The sequence below is a fragment of the Poecilia latipinna genome, unplaced genomic scaffold, assembly GCF_001443285.1.
Source record: "Poecilia latipinna isolate Pla-1442-1.1 unplaced genomic scaffold, P_latipinna-1.0 Scaffold321, whole genome shotgun sequence".
Taxonomy (NCBI): Eukaryota; Metazoa; Chordata; class Actinopteri; order Cyprinodontiformes; family Poeciliidae; genus Poecilia; species Poecilia latipinna.
The window spans coordinates 99481-111770 of NW_015112937.1; the positions used below are offsets into that span (position 1 = coordinate 99481).

Sequence of the window (12290 nt, forward strand, 5' to 3'; positions counted from 1 at the left end):
ATTGCTGTTAAGCTGATCACTCTTTATAACATTCTGGAGTATATGCAAATTGCCATTATAAAAACTGAAGCAGTAGACTTTGTAAAAATTAACATTTGAATCATTCTCAAAACTTTTGGCCATGACTGTACAGCATCAGTGCATCTCTACATTTAGCTGTAACACATAAAGATTTTTAAAAGTGAGGGACCTTAAGTGTGGACCACCATAGTTTTGATTTTAGCTTTCTGATGAACAGTTTACAGTATTTACAGAGAATTTTCTGTTGTGAGAATAATAAATTAGAACAATTCCATGAATCAGATTTCTTAGATTAGTGTGTCATAAAAATATGCAGAATGAGTGTTAACAAGAGTTGGTCTGTTTTTGTATTCATGTTAGTGTGCTTGTTTGAAGTAATGTGAGATATTTCATTGCAGCATTTTGTGATGATGGGACAACAAGTGAAACAGACAGTACCAGTACATCAAGTGAGGGTACAACTACAACTACTACAGGTAAGGCAAGAGAATAACATATAAGCAATAATGCTGATTGAATGCATGCAGACAGATTTTACTGTTAGTCTCTCTGTTTAACTGCTTTGTGTTATGCTTCTAATAAGTGACAATCATATGTTAAAGAAAAATTTGTTCAGTGAAGCTTGCAGTGTTGGGATATATAGGCCTTTGTAAAGATTTAACATTTTCCCCCTTTTACTGTCTCAAACGGCGTTATTTAAAATTGGCAAAGAGATTCAACTTACATGTAGAATACAGATTGGAAAGTATATAACATTTCTCTGGTAAAACTAAAACTGAACCTTATAGTCATCAGAGAATATATTTCATGTTACTAAATTCAGTCTCATCCTATTGAATATTTCAGTTTATAGTGTGATTTATTGACAGAAATTGACAAACAAGGAGAGAACTGGAGGATCAGTTTGTTTAGATCACAAAATTATATATAAAATATATATTTTGAAGATATTCCACTTCATACCAGTCATACAGACAGCTTTAGATTTAGTGGGTGGGAGCACTACTATACCTCACTAAAGGCATTTCCTTCTTTATTTTGTGCTAGTTTCACTTTTCTTGTGTGTGTGTGTGTGTGTGTGTGTGTGTGTGCGTGTGTGTGTGTGTGTGTGTGTGTGTGTGTGTGTGTGTGTCTGTCTATATGTAGATAAACACTCAGAGAGGCTGATCTGCCCAGTCTAAAAACATGTTGCATCTTTGATAAATGTTTTGATAAATAACAACAAAAAAAAGATGCAAAACAAATAAATATAACCCAAAATTCAGTTCATTTGGGCAGGAATCCTGCTAGTGGTGATAAGAATCTGTCATGTTGGAAAATAACACATCAGTTTAATTAGTTAATCTCAGTGGTGTTCCTACTATGATTAAAATAATGCATCTTTTAAATTGAAAATATAACAAACCCAAATTCGTGTGGTCCCCTAATTATGGGAGGTTATTGTTTGTTTTTTAATGTTCATATTTCATCCTTTTAGTTTTATGAAAGGAAAATTAAATTAATCAGAACAAAACAGGGAATCCAATACAACCTGTCAGTTTTTTAAGTGATCCTGAAATGATCAGTGATCATTTCAAGTCTTCCCACATCTGTACTCTGTTTTCTGTCCCAGTGAACAAACACTGCTTAGAATTAACTGGACCTTTAACTTCATGTTTCTTCATCATCTCCATTTTGTAGTTCTCAAGTTGAAACAGAGTTTGTTAGTGTTTCACAAAATAATAAAAACACATTTCTGTCGATTCTGCCTGTTTCAGTGAGCTCTGACCCTGGAGATGCTTCCACTACAAACGCAACAGCTGGTAAATCCACAGATCCTTTATTGTAATTAAATGATTGTTTGTGGCTTCCAGTTTTTTGATTTATTTTGTGCTTTATTTATTTACTGCTGAAGAGACTGAAGGATCTGGTTCAGATGAACCTGGTAAGTCAAGCTATTTGTTTCGCATCACAACACCAAAGTCAAAGTGCTAAAATGCCTCAAATTTCTTGATGAAATCTGGTCCGACAGTATTTTCTCTGACTCATTTCTGCAGATACTTCAACCAATAAATTTCCTATGACTGAAAAATCAGAAAGTTACATCGACAATGACCCATCCATCCTGATTGGTGCGGTTGTGGCGGGCATAATCATTGGTACCATCATTGTTGCTGGCGTTGTCATCTGGTGGAGAAGCAGTAAAAAAGCAGGGAACCAAGGTGAGTCTGCTGCAATGGGGAACCAGATGAATGTTCATGTTTTTGAAGTCTCAGAACATCTAAAACATCAGAATCTGAGTTTATTTACCAACTTTGTGTGAATAACAGTGGAATTTAACCTCAGTTTCAAGCATTCGGTCATTAACTATACGCATATACACTTAGAAGGGAAAAAAGGATAAAAGAAACAGTATAAACATGTGTTTGCGACCAACTTTGTATTAGTGTAAGTTTCCATCTTTTATCTATGCCAGCCTCATAGACACTCATATGGCGACAGATTTAAGCTGCTGCTGCAAAACTGATGAAGCTGTAATAATATCCTCTCCCTTTCTGAAGGTTTTATGCATGAGGGCATTTAAAATGATCTGAGGTTCAACAGTCATTCAGACCTAACAGATTCCATGCTGCCCGTTAGTTAGTAAAAAAAAAAAAAATAATAACAAAATCAAATAGTAGAAAAACCTGGTGATCCAACAGCTTAGATCATCCTACAGCAACGACTGCAATTTTTCTGTCTGGCTTTCTCAGTCATTGTGGAAGAAGTTCGGCCCTGAGGTTTGCAGACATTTTTGTTATCTATGGCTCTTAAGTTTGCACTACGACTTTTCAGTCTGGTTGAGGTCTGGGATTTAATTAGGCCACTGAAGCAAGTTTCAGCTGTCAGGCTATAACACATTGAGATTTCAATTGAAGATATAAAGGGCTTTATAAATGAAATGGCTTATTATTATTATTATTATTATTATTATTATTATTATTATTATTATTATTTAATTAGTTTCTGGTCAGCTCAGAGCAATTCCCCCCAGCAGTCTGGCTGTCAAACAAGCCCAAATCATCACACCTCCACCACCGTGCTTCAAAGTCAGTGATAAGATTGTCGTCATTAACTAAAACTCAGAAAAAAAAATGAAAACTGAAATTGAGGAAACATTTTCTTTAATGTAAATAACTGAAAATGGTCATTAATGAAGGAGAAAACATAACTAACTGGAGCAATCCGTGCGTTTATAAAACTAATCAAAATACACTAAAATTATAGTTTTTGGTTTATGAATAGATTAATTGGCCTTTCCAGCTGATGTGAAATTGTACTTCCCCCCACAACACAAGCAGTTCACATCAGTTAGCAATAAATTTTGGTATCCCACAATCCTCCTGGTGGTGCTGCCACTAATCCTCAAAATGGCAACAACAAAAGTTGGGAGAAAACACCAGAGTCAGCTGGTTGTTCAACAATGATTAATACATTTTTTTTAAAATGCTTTCTTCTGTTGCGTAGTCATTGTCCAGTCGTTGTTTACACAATCACAACACAAAACTTTGACCTTTTTAAATTCTGCACCTGAAAATGAACTATGAAAAAACTAAAACTACTGCTATAAACACTAATATTCAATTAATACAAATCATAAACACGAAAAACTGATTAAAACAAACTGAATTAGACAAACAAAAAGTCTCAACTAAATAAACCTAGATTAAAAGAAACCAACACTCTGATAACTCTGGTTGTAATAAGTTTATTATTTACTAAAATCTGTTTCATTCAGTGGCCATTTTGCAAACATTCTGCCGTCATGTTCTATTTTAGAGGAACTCTGTCAAACAAGCTGCACTAGTTCCTTCTTCTTCTATTAGTCATGTTGTAAACTTTAACACTAAACATCCGAACTGAGTCACTATTAAGCAAACTGGGTGTTTTTAGGCCTTTAGAACAACATCGACATTTTGAGCAGTAACCCAGGTTGACAAGATATTTGTCCATATCCTTTTTTTTTTTTAAACAAACAAAAATCTGAAAAGTGTGGTGTGCATATGTATCTAACCCTGTGATGTAAGGAGAGCCACCACTCCTTCAGCTACAACTGTGCATTTCAAGTGTTAAAATTCTAAATTAGACTTTGGTCCAGGAGATTTGAATGTTCTGATCTGAACCCTTTACTGCAGCTCTGGTTGGATGTTCAGGACTGAAGTTCTACGCCCAACATTTAGCTGAGAGGACTGTCCGGGTTTTAGTATCTTACGTCTCCCGGTTGACTCTAACTAGCTTTTCAATCTCAAATGAAGAAATGCATCTCAGCATAATGCAGCCACTGCTGTGTTTCACAGGATGGTGTGTTTGTGTTCAGCCACCTCCATGCTTTGTTAGCTTCCTGTCTTATAAAAAGTTACATTTTGGTCTCATATTTGACGAGAGCAGCTTCTTCTGTACCTTCCTGCCACTTTTCCACAGAGGTCAGATTTATGCAACTTGTAGTTATTGTGTAAAGAGTTCCCACAGTCCTATTGAAAGTAACATGCCATGTTCATAGGACCAGGGTTATGAGACTTTTGGGTTATTTATTGTAGCTTAGTTTTATTTTGTTTTGTGTAATTCTGTTAGTTTTCATTAGTTTTTAAAGTGTGTTTGCTAGTTTGTATAAGTTATTATTAGTTAAATAGTTTTTTCATACTTTGGTTCATTTGTAATTCAAAAATAATTTAAAAAAAGGTCAGAATATTGTGTCGTGATTACATAATTATCAACCGGGCAATGAATACTCAATTCAATTCAAAAATAATTTAATTCATTTTTAAAAAATTAATTCAATTATTGTTGAACAACCAACTGAGTTGGTGATTTCTCCCAACTTTTGCTGTCACCATTTTGTAGACTATGTGCTGCCATGTAGGTCCATAACTTGATGACAGTTGACTTCTGGGGGGTGAGGAGTGTTAATTAATCTATTTATTAGCATTTCAAAGTGATGTGAAATTAACACAAAAATAAAGGTTATTGCATCTACAATTTCAGCATGTTTTAGACCCAGTTAGCCTTTCCCCACCAATTGCTGATTTCTATTTCAGTTAAATTCTTTTCTCAATTTCAGTTGTCATTGTTTGGTTAGTTTTAGTTAACTAATAATAACATTGTGTAGGACTTTCCTGTTATTTGCTGATTTTAGTCCTTTAGCTTAACCCAAAGTCAAACCAGAGGTTAGGATCAAAATGCACAATGGTATCAATCAAAATAAGTGTAATTTTTCTAGATATGCGTCTGTAATTCTGTTTTTTTTTTTTTTTTTTTTGTTCTTCTAACATTGACCTTAACTGTTTGGCCTCTCATCCAGAGCTTACAAAAGAAGACCCACACTTAGACGGACCAAGCTCAGAGAAGGTCCCTATGTAAGTTGAACCGTCTGCCGACGTGAAATGCTGTCGGCTATCAGGCAAAAAGATCTTTTCTGTCCATGGTTTTGCAAAAACGTTACCCTGCTGCTGTAATTTCCTGTTAATGCAACCTAGTTGGTGTGCGACTCAAAACTTGTCGTCAGAATAAATGTATGAAATGTTTCGCACAATCCTCCGAAATGGCGTGTGTGTGTGTGTCAGGCCAAAGTTCGAAGAAGACGTGCCGTCTGTGCTGGAGCTTGAAATGGATGAACTGGACCAGTGGATGAAGAAAGACAGTAGGTTTCATCTGTTTTTGTTACAGTAACAAGAGTCATAAATAAACGAGAGGTTATAGTTATAAGACCTAACTATTTCTCCATGTAAACCTGGACTTTATGAAGGAAATGTTTATGGTGGGAAATATTTTTAGTTTTATTTTTAGTACATTGTAAATACATACATTCTTGGCTTCTCTTTGGCAGCTCTGTGTGATGAAATAGTTTGTCCAGCAGAGGTCAGTGTTGCTCTGTAAAAGCTGATCACAGTTTTCTGCGGCATTTGTCCGCTTAACCTGTAAAAACTGATCATGTAAAAAAACTTGGAAATACAGTTAAACATTTAGTACTTTATAAGTAAATGTTTATATATCTTTGTCAGTCTCTGATAAAGTAATTACGTTACAGGCAAATGACAAACAATGACTTGGTTTTGATCACTAATTTAAAGATATAAGCAAAAATATTTATGAAGATATATATATATATATGAAAAATATTTTTAACAGGATCAGATTCTGTCAATCAGTTGTACTTATTTTATTTGTTTATCTCAGAATTTATTTATTTATTTATTTATTTATTTATATATTTATTTATTCCATAATGGTGTTTAATTTTGTGATGGACCACAGGAACTCCATGTGTTCACATATTATCTGCTTCATGTTACAACATTGCAACAGTTGTACAAAAAAAAAAAAAAAAAAAAAATATATATATATATATATATATATATATATATATATATATGTGTGTGTGAAAGAAAAAGAAAAAAAAACATTTTCATAAAAGTTGCCTACTGCAGCTTTAACTGAAGAAACTGGAAGGAATGCCTAATTCAATCAAAAAGAGGATCCCTGAAAGTCTAAATTTAGTTTATCTCTGAATGACGGAGTAAGCTTAACAAATGGTAAAAAAAAGATAAATGTTTTTCTGAAAATGAACTGAAAATAATTTTTAAAAAGCAGTAAAACTAAACAGAAAAACACTAAAATACCCTAAACGCCTGAGAAACTCATTGAAAGACAGCAGGACAGAGCTGAAGGAATGGGCAACGCTTTGAGACTTCCAATGTATTTACTAATCCAAATAACAGAAAATATGGATAGATATTGTGAAAATGCATTTGTGGACATTTTTAAATTCCTTTAGTCCTTATGGAAAAGCGTTTCATGTAGAACAGCCACAGTGAAAAATGACCAATGAAGCAACAAGCTGCAGCCCCTGAAGGCCTAAATATCGACTATTAGCAGCACTCCTCGTGTCCCAGCGAATTGATAACATGCAGGTTCTGGCACGATAAACCCAGATTGTCACTGTGATGTGTTTGTTGTGATGTGTTGTGATGCACCAGCTGCTTTGGGCCTAGCCCTGACCGGTGAACTGTGGACACTTTCGTCATCTCGTGTGTCTGGGAGCATAAACCCTCCTGACATCTGCTAGCGATTACGACAGGCATGCACATTTGGAAGTGTGGTGCAACCTAACCCTGGAACGGTGCTGCTTTACTGGAAGCGCTGGGAAGTGAGGTCAAGGTCCACACGGCTGACTGTTGACCAACCTCGTTTACAGGCTGTTTTGTTTCCCAGGCTTTTACTTCCAAAGCTGACTAAAGGTTAGCCGTCTCTTTGTACACACACGGGGTTATGTAAGGGATCTCAAAACAGAAGTATACGTGAGGTTGTTGCTGCTGTTGCTGCTGTTGCACAATGCGATGCCATCCTCTGCAGCAGCTGTGCTCTGTTTGTTAAACCTGGGAAATTCCTCTCTCACTCAAGCAAAACTACGACGTCGTGTTAGGGCCATTGTAGATAGAAGAAAAAAAAGGAGGAGTAAGTAAAATTTTTAGATTAATCTCAGAAATATTCTGGAAAAAAAAAAGAATTTTCTGAGAACATTTTTTGACTTTTGAAACTGAGTTTTGAAAAGTTTTTCTTTTTTCTAGAAAATTTCTGACTTTTCTAGCAAATTTTCAACTTTTCAAGCTTGGAAATGTCTATTTTTTTCTCAAAAATTTCTGAGATTAATCTAAAAATTTCTGAGATTTTTGGTGGAAATTCACTCCTCTTTTTTCTATCTACAATATCCCTAATACGCAGAACAAATGCAAAACAGAGCTTCACATTAGGGAGCAAAAGAAGCAAATCAACTGTGTCTGAATCTGCTTTTAAGGTGCTTTTTTCCCTCCGAAGCAAGTTAAGCAATAGAATTTTCTTCAAAATAAGAAACACTTCAATCCAACACTAACCTTATAAACAGACAATCCTAAAAACCCGAGGTAAACATCTCCGTTTGAGTATTTCAGAGTCAAACTGGTCGAGTTTCAACTTGTTCCCTCCACTCGATGGGAACCGCCAACTGAAGCGAAAATGTGCTGAGCAGGAAGAAAACGAAGAATTTGTTCCCTGCAAAACTACAGCAATAAATAAAGAGGTCACGAATTGTATTATTACAGCTTGATAGCATAATGCTTCAATTTTTTTATCCTCATTTATTTCCTCCAACAACTGGAAGCTGTGACAGCATAGTAGTGGCAGCTTCCGGCAGCTGACACTAGGGGTGCCAGAGCTGCTGTTTTGGGGAACATGTTCGTAATATTGTCTGTTTGTTATTTTTAAAATGTTGATGTTATTGGCTATTAAGACTTGTACTATTTTTACTGGCTTTTACTTGATGGAGTAAATTGCAGTTTTCACATGCTGACACTACTAAGCTGTGTCAGCTTCCGGCAGCTACCACCGGAAGCACCATGGCTAGCTGCCACTGCCACGGACTGAGCTCCCTGTCTCTCCACCCAAGAGAAAGTTGTTCTATCATAATTATTCCTAAAATTCCATCAAACCGATGCATGGGAATGATCTGTAGTCAGAGGAAAGTTGTACTTGTCAAAAATTCAAGAATTTCACTAGATACTCAAAATTGCCATGATTCACACTTTAACCATTCCCAGCTATTCAATGACCAAATGACCTTCAATGTGAATTACCAGGAATTTTTATGGATGCTGGCGTTTCTGTTGCTTATTTCAACCCCAGGTCTGTTTTTAACCTTTCAGTCCAGGTCTGACTCTTGCTCCTTTTGTTTCTCCATTACAGGTTAGAGGATGACGCATCCCAGACCGTGCTTCACTTCCATCTTTCATATTTCAACTCTTTCTTGACTATTTTTCCTCAAACCGGACGTGCTTATTTCCTGTCTGGAGTCAACAGTGTTATGCTGGACACAACGCAGCGAAGTATCCGTCTCAAAGGAGCTGCACCTCCTGGTCGTCCCTCAGTGGAGACAAACTGCTACTAATGTCATTACTTACGCTTTGTTTAATGTGTTTCATTCAGATCCATGCACAGTGTTTCAATGCACATTTCATCTGATCTTTTGCGCCTAAAACACAGGAAAAAAAGAAAAAAAAAAACCTCAACCAAATGTGTCCTCAGTGTCTCTAGATTCACACAGTTGGTCTGTGTGTGTTCAGCTCGGCGTGTAATGGGAAAATAACCTTCCCCAACCCTTCCAGATGACTGCTCACTGCTCCCCCGGTGGCTTTTCCTCTTGCTCAAATGTTACATGACTCCCTCCAGCTGCAGGTTGTAATGACTGTGGGCAGGCATGACGGAGAACATCTGTTTGTTATCGTTTGCAGAACAGCTCTGGATTTACACAGAGATTGTTTTTATTCTAAGTCTCCGAGTCGTCGAAGCAATGAGACTCTGGCTTCCGAGGCTTTTGATAAATTATTGGCCACTTCGCCAAAGTGGCTGTTGATCAGATAAGAGATACCAGATGAATATCTTGACTAAATTCCTCTGATCGCCTGATGCTTCTCACAGATTTTCTTCCCCCCCGGTTTTGCCTGTAAAAGTTGTCGGATGTGAACGAGTAAACACTGATGCAGATGTGAGTCCTTTGAGATTCAGGCAGTGTTGGACGTGAACTTGCACTGTAAATATTTCAATGCCAAAATATGTTATTGTGACATTTCTGTAAATATATAGCATGTGGAGTTTTGTTTGGCTTGTGAAGCTCTTCAGTTCCATGATTAAAGTGTCCCGATGAAAAGACGATGCGCAGAGCTATTGGTTGGATGGATCTTTAATTATTTAGAGATTCATGACATAAATCCTACAAGCCTGAGTCTGGCTTTGGTTCCACATCATTTGGCTCGTGCTTTTAGCTCTTTGCCCTCTCAAAACGACCTTCAGTTTGACCTTCAGTTTGCTAAAGCTCCACAACAAAACCCTCCTATAATCCCATTGGATAGATTCCTCTGGCTCCATAATGAGTCAAACTGATGGATGGATGGATGGATGGATGGATGGAGGGGTGTGTGGGCGGGCGGACGGACGGATGGATGGATGAATGAACACATGGTTGAACAGATGGACGGATGGCAGCAACACCCATTTTTACTCTTTTCTTCCTCATTAATGCTAACGCTACCATCCATATTTGGTCCTTTTTCAACATTTGGAGCCTCCCAGTGTTTCTAAACCTCGGGCCTCAGCGTGTGGTCCGGTCCAGTGTTGAAAATCCACTGCTGAGCCTGTCTGCTTTCCTCTCTGAGTCTGACCGTCTTATGGCCGTTTGTGCAAAGCTGATTACATTCACACCCAGGGAGGGTCTGAGGGCGCGGGAACAGACAATCCAAAGCAATGAATACAAATGAGAAACGAGGCTTCGGCTGCAAACACAGCGCAGCAGGCCCGACTTACTCACAACAAACTGACCCCCGAAACACTTTCAGTCTGATCCAATATTCTCCAATTTTATTTGGTGTTTATTGGGAAATCTATCAAATTATGTTCTATCCTCAAGTTTTTAGTAACCCTAAAAATGAAGATTCTTTTGAGTGTTTTTGATAAAGGGCCACTTTTTTTCCTCCAAACATTTGTTATTGCACCAAATCTAATTCCTAAAACTGGTCTCATTCTGGTTGCTGCTTGCAGAAAGCGAAACATTTTACAGAAGAATCTGATTGTGGCCAAACTGTTTTACAAGTAAACAAAACTACAGTTTCTCATTAAACACAACTTTTGATTTTCATCACTTCTGCTTTTCACTGCACCAGGTGAGAGAAGAAACGTACACAAGAGTGAGAGAAATAAGACGTTTTTCTCCAGAGGATGGGTACAAGAAATCCTATTTTCTCTGTGAATTCTATTTTGTTCATGTTTGTTTCTTTTTTTGACTGAATCAGCGTCTGCCCAGATGTTGCTACCAGTTATGTTATGACTTTATACTTTTGCCAGACACACCAGTGTTCCCTGTTAGTTTGATTTAAGGAGCTACAATGTTAGCTTGGTTAGCGTTTCAGATGCAAACATGACACACCAGAGGATCCATGTGTGTTTTTGTCACTGTAGAAGACTTCACTTCACTTCGGTTTTGTTTTGAGCCTGCCTCCGGCTTTAGAGAAATGATTTCCCACAGGATTTGGACAACATGAGACAGATTTGTGTGTGCTTTTAACACCTAGACATCGTGTCCTGCATTTGTATGATAACCGTGAGCAAAGCAGGAGAATAAGAATGGCATCGCTTTCTAGGAAAGTTGAGACTGTATAAAATGCAGACACAAGGAACGGGGAATGTTCCCCCTTTAGGTTTTCTTTAGCAAATCAGTTTCTAAATCCATCTGGAACAAGCTGAAAATATACTCCCTAATTTTAGGAGTATAACTGACTGGCTTCCTCAGCAAACAAAGAGCTAAATGAAACACCGTAAAATACCTGGTTTAAGAGCATTTGGGAACAAAGTGAGAACATCAACAGCCCTCCTTTGTTTCCAGGGTGTGCTTTTCATGTCACTGACTGCATGCTGGCCTCGGCTGCACACTTCCCAGGATCACATGCTCGCCGTTCGTGATATCTCAGGGTTTCAGACTCTCCCCTGAGGATCCGTGGGCAGGGCATGAAAATTACTGCAAGTCAAAACTAACCAATGCTGGCACTCTAGGTTTAACTTAAGTTGTACACTAATCGACAACTAAGAAAAAAATAATAATATAAGGAGGCTCAAAATGCTGAAAGGAGTTAAGCCTTGAGTGCATGAGTTTATGAGTTTGGAAGCATCATGCAAATTGCTCCCTTTCTGGATTGTTTGTATATGATTATTCACAATGTTCTGCCCGTCTTCATTTGTAACGTAAAAACAAGTGATGCTGGATGTTTCAGTTTATTGTAGCATCCTTCAAGAAACTCAGGACGCGTCCATTAAAATGAAACCAAGCCCTTGTCCAGTTTGACTCGCTGAGTGTCGGTCAGGATGCAGAACTGGATCTTACGATCATGCTGTCTTCTTCAGTGAAGAATAATTAAGTGTACAATCACTGTATCTCTTTAAGGAGGCGTTGTATGTGTCTGTGTGTGATCCTAAAACACAGTAAGGAAGAATCTCTAAATAACATCAGGAAACTCTTACAGCTAAAGATTCTTACAGTCATTAATCCACCAATAAACATGAAGAATTGACGAAATCATAATATTCAAATTCAGCTTAAGGGCTGCACAGATCTACCATCATTGATTGGCTGGATTCATTTACAGACTGTGATAAACGACAAATCATGCCAATGGGAATTATTGAATTTGCTTAAATTTATTATGCGATTAATTGATTATTGTTACAGGCCCATT

At 37.3% G+C, this 12290-nt stretch overlaps 1 protein-coding gene across 2 annotated transcripts in view; it reads left to right on the forward strand.

The window, feature by feature from the left end:
- tmem154 (transmembrane protein 154) overlaps window positions 1–9718 on the forward strand; it is a 16484-nt gene extending 6766 nt beyond the window's left edge. The window contains exons 2-8 of one of the 2 annotated variants that reach the window (XM_015035027.1): window positions 420–497; window positions 1779–1823; window positions 1916–1945; window positions 2058–2222; window positions 5339–5393; window positions 5601–5677; window positions 8755–9718. In XM_015035027.1, coding sequence (XP_014890513.1) covers window positions 420–497; window positions 1779–1823; window positions 1916–1945; window positions 2058–2222; window positions 5339–5393; window positions 5601–5677; window positions 8755–8759 — 455 coding nt within the window. In that variant the 3' untranslated portion in view covers window positions 8760–9718. The remainder of the gene's footprint in view (window positions 1–419; window positions 498–1778; window positions 1824–1915; window positions 1946–2057; window positions 2223–5338; window positions 5394–5600; window positions 5678–8754) is intronic. The other variant, XM_015035028.1, reaches the window with a different exon arrangement.
- The last annotated feature ends 2572 nt before the right edge of the window (window positions 9719–12290 follow it).